Here is a 17346-nt window from a genome sequence, read left to right on the forward strand (position 1 = left end):
ATCAATGGCTCATGTGCCTAGAGTCCGTTGACAAAAATGTGAATATTATTTGTTTTTCAAAATAAAGCCAACTTCAACTGATATGTACAGGTTCATGTTAAATTAGCACATTTCCCGAGTTGACGATAGCTCAAAAATCAAGCTTTAAAAAGACTGATGGACTATGGGGAGTAAGGGTTTCTTACTGAGTGGCTTTAAGTTTTTCTACAGCTTCTCTTGACAGAAGGATGTATTGCATCTTTTTGAGAGCACCACATTCAACTGCAGGTCCTCATTTGAAAATTAGGTCTATCTAGCTCTGAGAGAGGTAAGACCTCCTGCCTCTGAACATCTTCTTACTTTGACCTAATGCCTTCCATCACAAAAGACTCCATAAGAACCAATTCAGCCACTATCTGAGAACAGCCACCTATGCAAAGGAAAGGGGCAATGGTTTAAAGCGGCACACACTATAGAGAACAGAGAGAAGAGAAAAAGCATTCTCTAAGCAACTGAAACCACAGGAGACTGTAGATGGATAACATATAATGACCCAATCTGGGTCACTAGGACTAGTTCCTCACCTTTTATGGAAAAAAAAAAAGAAAAGAAAAAAAAAGCCATCTATAAATGGTCAGGACTTTGGTTTTACTTCTCGTTTGAAAGAACCATCTCCAACCGCACAGGACCCCAGGCACCAAAAAAGGACTCTGGTTCCCTACTGATTTGTAGGGGAAGGCACCACCCCCTAGATCACCACCTCCAGTCACCAGCCAAAGGTTATTTGCATTTTAGCTGCCGCAGACTATCCCATGCTGAGACTGGAATGAGGCCAACACACGGACTTAAAGAGTCTGGAAGTTACCTGAACTGCTGTCGAGATGAGAAGAAATGAAGCTGTAAGCTTCACATATGGACCATGCTTCATGGTGAGTCCAAGCCCCTTACAAAAAGGAATTGCTCTGTCTGAATTTAAGGCATAAGGATCTAAGAGGAGAGGAATACATAAAATAAGAATCTTTTCCATAGATAAATGTGAAATAATTATTATTAAATCTAGGCATATTTAAATATATCTTACCATCTTTTTCCTTTACTCCAAGAAAAAGAATGACAATTCCAAGAAGATATACACCTCCTATGACCCCTGCTGCAATCATATAAACTTTTGCCTTTGAAAAGAAAAAAGACATTTGAAATTGTGACAGGAGGAATGACAAGTCATTATGAAAATTTCAGTCTCTTTCTGGTGAGTCATCTGCAAATAAAGAAATGCCCATCTACATACAGTCAACTATCTGTCTTTTACCTCTCTGAAAAATGTTCACTTCTGCAGTTCATATATAAACAACACCTACTTTAAGATAAATCCAGGGCACATAAGTATTTATTTCTTGGGGAAAAAAAAAAAAGAAAAAAAAGAAGCTGCGAACAAAAGGGCTACTGTGTTGGCAACCTGAATGTTTTAAAAATTTGTTTACGTTCAGACTAGCTATAGATATACACAGTCATCTATCAAAAAAATGCAGCATCCATAGAGCAATTCTAATTTTTAGTAAATCCAGTTGCTCTAGCTACACAGACTGCAATCTGTATCTTCATGCTGGGTGGGAAAGGCCTCAGTACTGATGTAAACATAATTACTGCATTTATACATAATGTTAATGAAAACTTCCTTTAGGCTCTAATGAATTTTAGAAATCACACTTTCATGCCAATGTTTTGAGAATATGGTAGCTTGCATGCTTGTTTTCCCAGTTACTTAGTGAAATATTCAAACAAATTCAGAAATCTTTGCTTCCAATTAGCTAGGGGAACAAAGCCCCCAAGGATACCTCCCACATAATCAGATCACATTTATTATATCTAACTCTGATTACACTGACTCTGGAATAAAGCTTTAAAAAATAATTTTGCTTTAGTATTCTGTAATAATTTATTTTATACTGTGTTATCAAAGATAAAAAAAGTGCTGGTTATAGAGCTTTATGACACAATGATTATTTGATAGGAAAACTGAATTCCAAATTATCAGTTATATGTTGCAAATGAAATGATTATAAATCTAGGAAGCAGCTAGTAAATAAGCATGCAATTACAAGAATATACTCCCAAATATAAAGTCACTTAGTATAGATGCAAAGGTAGTCAGATGAACCGTGTAAGTATAGACACTCTTCAAGACAACAGCTTTTGTTAAGATATTTGCATTTTAGAAGGGGACATGGTGAAATAAAGGAATGCAGGACTATTCTTTATTTGGGATAAAGTTTTGGGTTTTTTTATATCAGAGCTATAAATTAAGTCACAGGGTACTTTTATGCTATCAGTTATGGCTTGCACAGACTACAGACTGCAGTACTGTAGATACCTGAAGCCACTTAAATGAGGTAATTTCAGCCTCAAAAGCAGCCTAGCCAGGAGAGAAGGGACTGAAAATAAAGCATAGTAACAGAACTCTGTTATGAATTTTGTATTTCGTGTCTATTTATTTATTAATTTGCTTGAAGCACTTGACTTAAATGCTTTCTTTCACAGGTTATCGTTAAGTGTAATTTGAGCTTAAATTATCAAGGTTATTCATGGTAGGCCAAATAAGATTCTCTGACCCTAAACAAAATTTGTTAGCCCATCTACAAACTATATCAATATCCATGCTTGGTTTCCAGTAGCGAAAATCTGCTCCTAAGCTTACAGTAACAACTTCAGGAGAGCTTAGAAATAACCATTTCTTCCACTTTCTTTAATAATGAGCAAAATAATATCAGTCATTCATTAGGTCTTCTTTTAAAGTAGGTGTGCTCTTGAGCAGCTAAGAATTAGTCCTTGTGACAAAAGGGTCAGGGTAATACTCCTGAATGGCACTAAAAGAAAGTCAAGATTTGGCCTCTTCTAAAAAATTTTTTTTAGACTCATGGAGGTACTTCAGGTTCATAGACCTGCCTCAACTTAGAATTCGATGTCCAACAGTCATAGAACCAACATTCAAGATCCGAAATCTCCTGCTGATTGTGCAGTTAGGTGCGTATTCTGTTGTGCATGGTGTGAATAAAAGGCAAGTGCCCTGTCATGCGATACAAGCAGCTCCCCTACGTGGTTCGGTGGCCATGCATGCTCCTATAATCCAACCAAATTGATGCCAGGTTATGTGAATGGCAAAAAATTTTGGTCCTCACTTTTTGTTTTGTTTGGTCCTCACTGTTTTCAGGGTAGCAGGGAGTGAGGTGGGTTGCCAGAGCAGTTCATTCAGACTATAGCCTCTGCCCAGGCCTGAGGGGTCTTTGGGAAAAAGCAGGAAAGAACAAGGAGTGAACAGAACCTCACCCATGGAAAACGGTTGGACACCATAATCCAGACTGTTCTCAACCATGGGATACTACTCATCTACAAAACCTGAAAAGGTGACACACAAAACAGTGGAAGAAGGAAAAAAACAAAGACCAAAACAAATAAAGAGGAAATTCTCACAAAAAATGAACACATGGCTGTTTGTAAACAAGGAAGTGAAATGAGGAAGGTAATTTCTTTATTTAAATCAACCCATACAGTTGAAAAAAAAAAAAAAAAAGGTCAAGTTTCCAGTCACACTGCAACTTCTTTGGATCTGAAAAATGTTTGTGTGTCTAAAAGCTTTTCCATTGTTTCCCAGTGTTAGTGGCTAGTTTAATGAAAGGTATTACCTTCTACCTGGCTACTTTAGGCTATGTATCTTTGCTAATTTTTCAAAATAAAAAACTACTTGACATTCAACTCATTGTGAAGCTTCTTTCTCCATCTCTCTCCTACCTCAAAAAGGACAGGAAAGCACACGTGGTTAGACAGAAAGGAAATAAGATCATGGGGGTTTTTTTTCCTTGAAAGCCATTTAAGAGATTTGAAAGTAGAAGTTGGTGATTATGGCATAAAGCAGATTCAGACAGGCAATCTGCTGTGCAATGAAATTCAGCTAGCTCCTCAACTTTTCAAACTACTCCTCTTGACAATTCACAGAGTTGTAATAGCACAGTAGTTTTCTACATCAAGACATTGTCCTAGAAGCTAAAAAGGAAAACAGGATGATGTTCTGTGTCTTGTTAAAATATACACTAGAAGTTACCTAACAAGCAGCTTCAAAAACACTTTAATCAGCTATAAAATGGTATGGCCACTTACAGAAGCAGCCCAGCTCTCCCCAGGCAGTTTCCCAGATCAGCTCTCTGAGAAGCCTTACAATGACCTGTGCCAAAAAACAAGGATCAGCTAGCACAGAGGCAAAGAATAGTGTCTGGGGGTTGGGGGAGGCAAGGGTTAGTCCCCTTCCTGGACTACCAGTGCTCATGCCAGGGTATGCAAATTCAAAGTATGCATAAAAACATGTCTTTAGCTTGTGATTTTACTGCTGCTGAAGAGTGGTAATAGGAGCTATTCAAGTATAATAAGCAGAGCATGAATACATATACCCTGATTTACACCAAGCACCTGAGATAAGACTCCAGTCAAGGAATCTTCTTCATGGGGAATTTTATATATCAGTTAGTACATGCACTGACAGAGAAATAGATGAAAATATAAAAAGAGAGACTGAATCTAGCAATTGGTAAAATGGAACCCACAAACTGCTAATTTCACGAGTGACAGAGAAAAAACCACTACACAAGGTAATTGTTTGATTCAGGGCCTGTTTCAAGACCACTGGAAACAATGGAAGACTATCAAATTGTGTTTGGATCAGGTTTTAGGATTTCCTCCCAGATATAAAACCTCCTCTGTTTCTCAAAAAGTAGCAAACTGAAGCATGAAGAGATTAAAGTACTTGTGCAGGATTACAGGAAAAATCTGCTGTGGAAAATTAAATAAACAAGCATGGATCTCTAGGTTCATTCCACATGTTAACCACTGAGCCCTGCTCCCACTAACTGCCTCTTACCAACCACTTACTTTCAACAGTGATTTGTACCTTCACAAGAATAGAGATTCCAAGCAGGACTTGCAGTTTCATTCACATAACAGCCATTAATCTTTACAGGTGATCCCTAGTGATAACTAATTTGAAGAGCAGTGTTGCTGTACTGAAAGATCTTGCTATAGCCACCATTTTTTCATAGAATCATAGAATTATTTAGCTTGCGTGGGACCTTTAAAGATCATGTAGTTCCAACCCCCCTGCCATAGGCAGGGACACCTTCCACTAGACCAGGTTGCTCAAAGCCCCATCCAACCTGGCCTTGAACACTGCCAGGGATGGGGCAGCCACAACTTCTCTGGGCAACCTGTTCCAGTGCCTCACCACTCTGACAATGAAGAACTTCTTCCTTACATCTAACCTAAATCTATCCTCTTCCAGTTTAAAGCCATTACCCCTTGTCCTATTACTACAGGCCCTGGTAAAGTCTTCTTCCATCTTTCTTATAAGCCTCCTTTATATGTTGAAAGGCTGCAATAAGGTCTCCCTGGAACCTTCTCTTCTCCAGGCTGAACAACCTCAACTCTCAGCGATTCTTCATAGGAGAGGTGTTCCAGCCCTCCTCTGGACCCGCTCTAACAGGTCCATGTCTGTCTTGTGCTGGGGAACCCAGAGCTGGATGCAGTATTCCTGGCACAGTAAAGTAAGCTTTTCTTACTAAGCTTCTATTTTAAACTGTAAATCAGACCCTAGTGAAAACAAAGGATGGCCATATACCTCCTAGCTACTTTACAGTTTGGCATCTTCAGCAAAGCTCCTCAGTGTCATTCTGCTGTCATGCTGAGAAATGGTTGCAAAGACAACAGACAGGAAGACTTGTTTGCTATGTTGTCAGCGTTTACTGATTTCAAGGAAGTCATGTTCATGCCATGTTCATGCTCATCCGGCTGGATGATATGATATGGTATTACAGAAACACCCCCGCCCCTCTGTCTAAGAGATTTTAGTGTGCTCCCACAGACACTTACTTGATGTGACAGGAGATCTGAGGGGTCTGGAAAGCTGGGAGTGTCATGCCAGGTGTCGGTTGTGTTTACTGGGGGATTCACAGTGCAGTGATGAGAGATATGAGCACTGGCCACAATCTGCCCCTGAAGTGCAGCTCCAATCAAGGTCCCAAGCACTTCCATGGTCATTCCTAAAGAAGGAAGCACAAATGTGCACTGAGGATGAGAACTCAATTCCTCCACTGTCTGTAAGCTTGCTCATTTGTCTCATTGAAGAGAAATCTCATCAAATCATTTTCTTTTACAGGGAACAAGCATAAAAAGCAATACCAAGAACAGCAGAACGGGAAGATCAGTAATAGAACTGTTTCAAGGAAAGAAAGTTTTGTTGTCTATTTTCTGATCAGCTTTTAGAAGCCTCCATGGAAAAACCTTTCTTATACAAGCTGCATGATGGATGCAGCTGAGATTAAGAATCACAAGGCGATAACATAGAAACCTTTCATCTCGAGGACCAGAGCAGAACTACAGTTTAAATACTGAATGCCATTTTTCCAAGGCAGGACTAGGAGTCATAACATCAGATTCTTCACCTCAATCTTGACAGTAACTTGTGAAACATTTTTCAAGTCACTTATCTGATCAGACCTTTAGGTTCTCCAACTGTAAAATAAAATGATACTTAAGCTTACATTGGAAATAATACAACTGCAAAGCTCTTGGAAACAGCAGGTGCTGTTCTTAACTGCCTAAGGCCACAGTCAGGCTGAACTAGCTACCTCAGCCTCAAAGAATGATTCAGATCACCAATACTCCAAGTACCATCAGAACAAAGGATCATCTGAAAAAACAACCAAAGTCTCCATTTGGGAAAGCAAAAATCTAACCATGGGCATCCAGCTCATGCCTCATGTACTCAAAATCAGTCAACAAGGTGGCTAGCTGTTACAGCTCCATCGCAGGTGAGTAATCTGGGTTCTAGACCTTTCTCACCCCAAGGAATTTCAAGCCTATCACTCCTGTTTCCATGCAGTATGGCCACACCCAGCATCCCCATGTCAGGGAGATAAACTGAATTCCTGTCCTGGCTCCAGAGACTATTTATGCATTTTGCATAAAGATACATAGGGTTGAATACATGAACAGATTAGGAACAGGGACCAAGATTCCCTGTTTATGAGGGAGTGCTCTTCTCATTGACCTAAACATCAGGCTTTGTTCTACTTTTTCTTTCTTAGTGGCTCCAGGGGTCCCATGCTTCTTTCTCAGAAGCACCATGGGGGATTTTGAAGGGCCACTTCCAGAGCAGGTTGTGTCTTGGTGGTTTTCATACTCTCCCTGGAAACAGATAGGTATTTCAAAAGCTCCTATGTTCAGGTTTATTCAAGTCCCCTGCTCTATAATAGTCCTCCCTAGGTGACCTTGGACACATACCTTTTTGTGTATGCCTGTAAAGGAATAAAGTACTTCTCCACCTAATGGGAAGTCAATGCACACACACTTCGAGCTGTTCAGACAGTGCAGTAAAGAGGGCTGTATCATAGCTATGGAAGATCAAGTAAGGAAAAGGGAAGAGAGGCTCCCTAGGAGACTTGGATCATTTAAACCATTGCTAGTATGTTCCCAAACAGAGAATGATTCTGGATGGAAAATTTGAGGCTTCGCGTAACATTAATTTAAACCAATGGGAAGTAAAAAAAAAAAAAAAAAAAAGCTTCGTCCCCAAACTTCATGTCTAATCTTACTAGCAATGTTACAGTTCAGTCCATACACACAAAAAATGCTGGCAGATGGTGGAATTCCTAACCTCAACCTGATTTGAAGTATTTGGATAGAAACTAGTCTCAGCTGGGCCTTGCAGAGCTTTCAAACTGTTGACAACTCAGTGCAAAAGCAATGCACCTGAGTCACGCCTTTCATTCAAAACACCACCTACACATTTATAACCTTTATCTAGGGCTCTACGTCTGCATTTTACCAGCACTTGTGTAGAATAAAACTCAGAAGCATCATTAGAGGCAACAAAAACACAACCATTATGAAACCTTATTTTCTAAGAAGTAGCAAGAGCTGAGAAACAGGCAAATTTCAAAGTTTTTGTGTGCTCAGAATTTATAATGTATTACTTTCCACCTAAGTCAAGAAAGGTGATCTTTCAGAAAGCAGATTGTACCTTGAAGTAGGTTATGTTTTGCCCAGAACGTAAGTAGGATTTATGTTAAAGCAACTTTGGAATCCAGTATTTCTACCTTGCACTCATAGTAAGGAGCAGGACAAAATTTATAATAAGCAGTTCTGCTTGTCTCCAGTAGAGGGTAATGGATCCTCTGATCCCAACGTTTTTTTAAAAGCACACTTCATACTACACAGCTGTTTTTCTTTAAGCAGTTGAAGAAATGCCTGAGCAACTGACTGCATCCAAGAAAGTCTATCAACAAGAATTCTCTATGAAATCCAAAGAAAGGCAAAAGTGTTTAAGTAAAACACTTGTTAAAAAAAAAAAGAGGGGTGGGGGGAGATACTTACATGATCATAACCATTACAAAAAAACTTGGCTCCAAACAAATGTGATTTCAAAATATACAAAAATACCAACATTTGAAAAGTCAAAACTGTGGTTCATTCTACCACCCTAACTTGGCTTAGGAGAACAGCTGTGTACTCGAAAGTTAAACCCTTTCCGAATAATAAAAGGACACTATAAATGTATAACACCTCTCAGCCAAGGAGTTCAACAGCTTTTATGAGCACAAATTTCACATGCCTATGAAGCCTTGCATGGGACTAGCAGATAGGAAAGCACATTTATTTGGATCACAGCCTCTGAAGACATAAAACCAGACAATAGAAAACACTAGGTACATGGATTTAGTTAGTATTTAGGCCAGATGACTCAGAATACAATCAGTGCCAAAGAATATAACACAACTGGAATCTCCTGCTGTTTAGTCCTGTCCTATGACTGCTAGCCCAGACTTTCTCTTGAGCTAGTTGATGATAATGCAAATTACAACTGTTCCATATGGCTGGAAAGGGATTCGGTTTCTCAGGGGATATTGTATCTACGATGTTTGATATGACTTTTTTAGCACTTCTGGCCATTTCGTTGTGCCTCTGTAGTCTAGTTTTCAACATACTCAAGCAAGTATGTTGATGGTTAGAAGGAATAATGGAAGAGAAAAGGGATCTTGCCAGGAAGAGAAAACAGATGCAACAAAAAAATTACAAGCTATTCTAAAGCAACACTGAAGGACAAGTTATGGCATAGAAAAGTCTTTCATGTGATACTTGACTCTTTTCTCTTAATGCTGGTGGCCATGAGAGACAGCAATTACATAGTAAAGAAGGTGTGAGAACAGAGCTGAAGACGGCAAGAAGGGAAGAAACTCTTCTTACATTCAATTTATGATCTGTACAGGAAATTGTGAAAATAATTTCATTGCACTTTTTTTGGTCTGATTGATTTGCTTCAAAGCAAAAACTGTCTGGTTTTGATTGTTGAAGAGCCAGAGATACGGTCTAGAAGCCCTTATTCTTCTAACTAATACAGTCAGAGCACCAGTTATATTACAGCAAAATCTGTCCTTAAACTACCTGGTATATGTTAGAATTAAATAAACACAGATGAAATAAAAAGAGAGATTTCAGTTGCTGTGAACATGCATACAAAATTAGTCTCCTTTTTTGGTAAGGTTAACTGTCTTGGTTCTGAGTTCTAGAATTTATTCAGAGAAAACAGGTTTTTTATAACACGAAACACATAAACCTAAGGAAATGCGAACAAAAAAAAAAAAGAAAGAAAAAGAAAGAAAATACTCAAAATTACTTTCACACTTTCTTTAACTGAATGTTAGAGAAGAACAGCACTTTGTTTTTTCCCCCTACAAATCACCTTTAAATGAAATCATTATTCCCTACCCTGGCTTGGGTAAGAATGATTTTTATTTTGTCTGGCTAACAATAAACCAAAAAGAGTTTATAGCTAATCAGACAATTTGAGACAATAAAATATTAACGTCTCCTATTTAGCTAGAAAAAAAAAATTGAAGCATTTACAAGACAAAATATTTTTCATCAAATATTAAAAATCTAATATAAAAGTCCAGTTTAGGGACACAAACCATTAGGAACTTCCTATAGATAAAGAATGATTTTAAATAAAACTCAGCCCTAATCCACACGAGAAAGACCAGATCACACTCACGGTATGCTGTTGCAGAATCTCTCTCCTTCTGGTCTGTGCTGAGAAACATGGTGAGGGCAGAATATGGTACTTGGAATAACTATGCAAAGAAAGAACATAACTTAGGAAATGTCAGGGTAAATGCTGTATTCCTGCGATATCCAGGAAAATGGTTTAATGCGACCTTGGAATTAGCTTGTTTAGAACATTGTATTTTTTAGCACAATGACTGTTCTTTTCTTTCTGATTTGTAAAGCATATAAAAGGAAAAAAAAGTATCTTTCATAATACAAATAATAAATAATAAATTGCCAAGAGGCTTTCCCTTCATGCTGGGCTCCTTCGGCTTCCTTGGGAAAATGTCCTTCATAGCTAGGCTATAAAGCATCTAGTTTTCTTTGCACTAGGAGACTACCATGTTCCTAGCTTGAGCTGACTAACAGGAAAGCAAAACCATAACACTTTATTCAAGCCAGGAGACTATATAAATCCCCCAAATTATTTCAAATATTGGTCTTACTATGTAATTCCAGGAGATAATTGTGAAAACTACTTTATCTTCAGCACCATTTTGCCACACACTCCTTACTTTAAGAATAGGTAGAAACACCCGATTGCTATGTCCATGCACTGACAAAAAGGTAGATGAGGAGTGTTGCTTGTTTGTTTTTACAGCACTCTATCTAGCATGCAGTTGATACCTTGCTGTAAAATCTTGCTGGAAACAATGCACTGGTAATATTTCTTGCAATACTGGGTAAATGAGCCCCACTTTTACTGCAGGAGAGGCCTTATCTCCAGTAGTACCTCATTGAAAATAACTATTGAACATTAAAGGCTTGACCTTTTGGGTGGTCATGATGTGAGTGGGACCCTGTTCTCATAGCGTTGAGCTACGATAAAAGTAACTTCTAAAATCCTGGAACACCATACATGCCAAACTCTTGGACTATTGTGAAGTGGAAGTGGGATGTGAACCTGCTTGAACAATCAAGTTCTCTGTGGCATTTCCACCGCCACAGAGATCTGTAGCCAGGCAAACTAAGTCTTGTAATCTGCATCCTACTCCATTCATACAAAATGCATTTCTGTTCACCTCCATCAAACATGGAAAGTGTATACGTTTTCAAAGCTCTGCCATGGAAAACCCGTGGTTTTCCTTCAAAAGAAAGAGGGAAGAAAATTATTTTAAGCCATTATGAATGTCTTCTGCACCATTTTTCTACAGAGGAAACAAAGAACCTAGGGAAACATTCGATCTTAACACAGGAATACAGAATTCCCAGGTCCAACAGATCTGTAAACAGGAGAAAAGCCAAAGTCAAACAAGAAATATAAACATTTTAAATGTCTGGGAACCACTTTTTCACAACATGATCCAGTGAAATTCAACCAGCCAGGATACAGTCTGCCAATTGCAATGTAGCTCTCCTACTTCCAGTCCTACTCTGCTGTGTGATACAGCTTTGCACAGAAGATACCTTGTTTTACTTTGATATTGGCTACAAGGCAAAACTGGGTGATGCAACCCCTACATGTACTGCATAGAATGTGTCAGAGAAATTCTTTGCGATCTGCTGAAATGATGGCTTCTGCATATATATTGCAAGTTCTGTACTGTATTAAAAAATTCATGAGCTCAAACTCTTCTATCCAGGCAAAAATATCATGATGACTACTATCAGTACTATTTCAGCTCTGGTACCCTGATTTTTCATTGCCTTCTAGCTTGAGTCAAAACACCCAGAACTAGAGCCACAAACCTACTTGGTCTCCTAATCTGCTCCTGAAAATAGAAGTTACAAGAAGTTAGATGTCTAACTGGAATTGGGAATCAAAATGTCTCTGTGGATCTATACAGGAACCAGATGAGTATCTAGGGCACTGCCAATGAAAGTGATTGGAGGTAATCTGTCTGAATTAGCAGGCCATTTGTCAGAGAAAGCATTGGCAGAAACCATCAACCAGCAAAGGGTTTGATAAAAGAACATTTACCTACCCCTTAAACTCACTAGAAGTTTAAATCAAATGTAAAGTTTTGGTAAATCTCAGTGTACTAAATCTGAATGCATTAACATAGACAGAAAACAAGCAAGTTACTGCTGAGAACATCATGATCTGTAATCTACTTACTGTGGTCAGTGCCTGGAAAAGGCAGTAGAAAGTCAGGTACCATGCAACTCTTCCCGATACAAAAGGGGGCAGGTACCACATAAAAAAATAAGACACTACTGTGAAGGGTGTACACGCCAGCATCCTGCAAAGAAGATTAACACATGTCAACAATCTCAACATAATGATAACAAAGCACATTAAATTTTCCTGCTAATAATCAATATAATGCAATTTATTTTATGTGCAGTTTTTCTAACTACGATAATACCATGTTTTTAAGTATTAAATGTTAGCATGCATTAAATACACAGATTCATATAAAAAGTATACAAGTACTTCCATAAAATGGAAAAACCCCAGCAAATCTGAAGGAAAAGAGCTATACTTAATATCCCACTCAGACTCAATTTCCTTGCACATGCACTGTAACAGCATACCTATATTGCCATTCCTTAGTACATGTCTCAGACTACACATTTATTAGAAAGGACCACTGAAAACTAAGCTCCATTGTCACACGTCTTCTCATACTTCAGCAATTTTTACATAAGCCTACTTATTACCAAGCATTCCCTCTTCCAGTTTTAATGCCTTCAGTTTTCCTCTCAACTTAGCCTCTTCATTGCTACTTCAAGCAAGTGCAAATACGTTGATACACTTAAAAATGCTGAAACCAGCATAAAAGGTAACGAACAGCCCACTGCAAAAGTTCCTACAGTCTGTATCTACTTGGGTATATGATAATTTGCTGCATTTAACTCAACAGCAAAACTCCTAATCACTTCAAACACAAAAGGATCATTTTCTAGTGAAGAAGGTGACTTTAAAAAAAAGAACCACAGAAACTTAAATTCCAGACATTGCCATTAATTACATTAGTCTAAAAATTATTACAGGCACACAACGCTTGTCAAACTCCATGATATGGAAGAAGTGGTGAGATGTTATTATTTCCTAAAAGTCTGGGCTGCATCAGCATCAGGGCTTTCCTGTATTCTTGTAAATCAGACATTAAACAATGTAATTAGATGACCAAGATCCCAACAAAAAATATGCAAACACATAAAAGAGAAAACAGATTAATCCCTTCACAACAGCACTACTGACATTGGGGGTCAGCTGATTATTTTGCAATCGTGAACTGAAAACCTGGAATACAAAAGAGTAATGTGGGTAAATAGTTTAGTAAAACAATGGCTTTCCCACACTGCTCTTTGGGAGGGGCAGCATCAGTGGGAGCTGAGCATTTACACGGAAAGTGCCAGGTTCTGGTATTCTCTGTCCCCCCAGTCCCCAGGCCACAGTTCATCCACAGCTGGTCAGCAATGGAAAACACAAATAAGGGTAAAATCCTAACACATCTCAGGGAATCTACCTTCCTCTCCAAAAGCATGAGCTCTTCCAGACTGGTGTCCAGACAGAGTCACCATAGTAAAATATTTTCATAGTCAATTTTTCATGCAACTTTTCAGCAATAACCCTCTTAGTATTCTTCTCCCCTTCCATCCTCTTTCCATATTTTCCTTTCCTCATTAATGTGAGTTTTCAGAGCCTTGCTGAAGTTGCTGAATATCTGATTGTCTACCATTATCTCCTTTGACAAAATATTTTACCATGTTTGTGTATTTCAAGTCAATGTCTGCTTATGCCTTTTAAACACATTACATAAAAGAGATCAATAGTAATTGATGACTTATTATATTGAGTACAGTATTAAGCTATAGTTAAATGTTGCCTTCTTTACTAATGTTCTTGCTTTGCTGGCAAGCTTTTCTGACTGAGCCAATTCTATTGCTTCACTATATACACTTAAGAAGTCAGAATAATTTCAAAATACTGAAGTATTTTTAAGCTAACAGAAGACCCATTTTTTGCTTTGTATAAATATGGTCTGACCTCCAAAGTGTAGGAAAAAAATTCCCATGAAAAAATTACCATTTCCAAAAAAACAGACAAAATACTTCTGGAAAGAAAGCAGCTGTTTGGTGAACACACATTAAAGCTGGGTTAGATAAGCACTTTTCCTGTAAGATGTGCAAGTTGTACCATAGTTGGTTTACAATGTAAAGGGCTGATAAGTTCATGCTTGTGCTAGGATGGGAGTTACTGTAACACTGATTTAACACTAACAATAAACACATGTATTTGCAGTATTTTCAGAGAAGTGAAAAAAAAAAAGGCATCAGAATATATCTAATTGCATTGTATAAAAATGTCGTCATTTTGTTTTTGGATAACTTTGTTACTCAGTTAATTCAGCGCTCACTAAAAATCACTCCATTTATCTGGCCACAAACCAAATCCTGAAAAGAGAAACAGTAGCAAGCTCCTCTTTTCCCATGGGACTCTTGACAAAAAGCTTAACTTTGATCTGAAGGCCCTGTTCCTACCAGGGCCAAGAGCAGCTGATCTCGGTCTTCTTCCAACATGTACTTGCCTTCTATCCTTTGTCAGATATAAGCTGCCCATGGACAAGTTTCTGTAGCCCTAAAACCATACGACAGCAAGAGAACCACCAGCTAAAAAATTGAATTTCTCCATGAATATTCAACTTCTTTGCCCAGGATACCACATTTAATCTTAGATTTTTGTTGTGAATCAAGTTTGGGGGTTATGTGAATTCAAAGTTTGTAATTAATTCAAAATATCTTACAATACATCCTTATAATGCATGAGATAGAGCAGTGATGAAAGACTCCCTGTTTCACAAACTACTCAGTCACCCCTTGACTTCCAAAATATAAAAAACCCAACAAATAAATGCCCTGTGGCATACATGAGCTTGGGTTCCTCTAACATGGACCAACCCCTTTCAATTTTCTTGCTTCACACCCGTCAATCTCCTTCCTATATGAGTAACCTTAATTCTTCTAACCTCTCCTTATAGCACATGGACAGCACATGCACAAGTGTACTAGCTAGAATGCATACAAGGGATAAGTATGTCACAGTGAAACATCACACTGTCCCTTTAGAAATGCTGATCAAAATGTTATAGCATCTCATTCATTATAAAAGTCATGGTGATTTTTTAATTAAATATTTTGATTATGGGGATGTAAGAGAAGCAGGACCAGAATGACTGCTGTAAGGAAGAATGTAACAGAGCGTCAGGGCAGTGCTGGTTGCCCAGCCAGTGCCACGGTGTCACAATCTGTCCCACATGTATGCACACATCCTTTACTGAATTCAAAGGCCTAGACAATTAAAAGTTAACGGAGCTCCTGGAAGGCTCATGTGGGAAGTGAAGGCACACTAGGACACAAGTAGAAACAAGTTCCAACTTTGTGGAGGAGTGAAGCCAAACTAAAGAAATCTAGACGAAGATGAAAATTCAACCACAGATTCAAGAAAGTTTTAGATCTGAGCTTTCAGTTTTGTTAACAATGCAGTGTTTTGGCTTTATTTGTTTGCATCTCCAGTGGTAGAAAATCTCTTCAGTGTTTTCATGGGAAACAAGTTAAAGGAAAATAGACGACATGACAATTTTTCTTTTTTATTTTATATATGTAGAATGAATACAATCACTGATGTCTGGGAAACAGGCAAAGAAAAATGAGTCTAACTCAATGAGGTGACTGTATGATCACAACACTCACACAATATTCTCATATATATATATGTGTGTGTGTGTAAATATATGTACACATTTATGCTTACCAAGGCATGAGCCGGCCAACTTTTGTCCATCTACTTTTGCTAATAAAAAAGCCAGCAACAGGATCAGTAACTGCACCTGAGGCTTTGCCAACGAACAGCACCAAAGAGGCATGAAATGGAGTAATCTGAAAGTACAGACAGAATACTGTAAACAAGAGCCATTGTTTGACAAGACAATGAAACAGCATAAAGCAACTTTCCAGAAAAAAAAACCTCAGTGTTTTAAAGAATAATGATAGTTCATTTACAAAACATGTCTGCTGCTGTCATAGAAATTACTATTGGTTACCCGTGGCAAACAAATGAGACATTGAGACAGGCACCATGCAAGAAGGGATTAGAGGGGAAAAGTGCAAGGAATGAGAGCCTATGAATACGTTTAGAACTAGGAAAATGACTCAGTCAAATAGTAGACTAAAGTCCTTGTTTTAGTCATAAAACCTGACACAGTCCCTCTGTAATTACCCCCTCACTTTGTTCCCCACACGGCCCCATTTCCCCATATCTTTATCTTGACCTGATCTAGAAAAAAGTAGAGGGAGCTGTTTACATGCATTCATGCTTTTTTATCTCCTGAGATTACCAACAAGGCTGCCAACTGGTGGCACGTGCCTGTGGAAGAGCTTGTAGCACAGCAGACTTTATTGACTCAGAACTGAACTGCATAAGGCACATCTGTTCAAAACAAAGTTGCCAGCACATGTCCAACAAATCTCACTTGAAAAATGTTCACGGATTACATAAGAATAAAATGGCCAAGTAGAAAAACCTTTGAAGGTAACCCAGGAGGACCATACTTAAGTGCCTATATAGAAATACAGTTTATCCCAGGCAATGTAGTTATTTTTCACATGTACCTGTACAGATCTTAGGAATTTGTATCACACAAAGGTTAAAAAAAGTGGGTTCTCTTCCAAGAGCTCAGTTCATGCCACTGAAACTATAGGCCTTTAAAATGTCACTGAAATCTATATAAACATGAACATTCCTCAAATCAGTTATCAAAAGAGCAAGAGGCTGCTGGAACAGCCTATGCAGCTTAAACAGTAGCAGCAGACAAAACCCCTTCATCTATATGCTTCTTCATGCTATCAGTGCTCCAACGCAGTGGGAAGCCTGGCGAATGCAGCTGGTGCAACACCAAGCTTGAGCTAGTATCCCCTGCTTTTCTGCAGAGCTTATTACCTCCCAGGCAGCATCACATGGCTTCCAGCTAGGGCAGGTCCCCTGCCTGCAGAATTTGCTGTAGGTATTCCCTCAGAGGTGAAAGAAGGAAGCAATAATCTCTGAATGTCCTGGATGACCTTTGTGAAAGGCAGATGTTATGCACTTGTGTAATCACACCTGTTAAATTTTAGCCCAAATTAGGTGAAATTGCAAGGGCAGCCAATCTTCCTAACACCACCAGCTCCAAGACACATATTTCAACCTAGAAAGCTTATGAACAGGGAAGGATTGGGAATGGTAGTCTCCAGCAGGTAATGACAGTGGCTCTCCAAGCATCCTGTTGCTGCAGTGTG

General features: G+C 38.6%; 1 protein-coding gene across 1 annotated transcript in view; it reads right to left on the reverse strand.

The window, feature by feature from the left end:
- Positions 1-17346, reverse strand: part of MFSD2B (MFSD2 lysolipid transporter B, sphingolipid) — a 40371-nt gene that overhangs the window by 14802 nt on the left and 8223 nt on the right. Inside the window, exons 3-8 of the mRNA XM_069805689.1 lie at positions 15827-15951; positions 12185-12308; positions 10073-10151; positions 5890-6059; positions 1061-1151; positions 845-966 (exon numbers count right to left, since the gene is read on the reverse strand). Coding sequence (XP_069661790.1) covers positions 845-966; positions 1061-1151; positions 5890-6059; positions 10073-10151; positions 12185-12308; positions 15827-15951 — 711 coding nt within the window. The remainder of the gene's footprint in view (positions 1-844; positions 967-1060; positions 1152-5889; positions 6060-10072; positions 10152-12184; positions 12309-15826; positions 15952-17346) is intronic.

Source organism: Haliaeetus albicilla, chromosome 18 (genome assembly GCF_947461875.1).
Source record: "Haliaeetus albicilla chromosome 18, bHalAlb1.1, whole genome shotgun sequence".
NCBI classification, from domain to species: Eukaryota; Metazoa; Chordata; class Aves; order Accipitriformes; family Accipitridae; genus Haliaeetus; species Haliaeetus albicilla.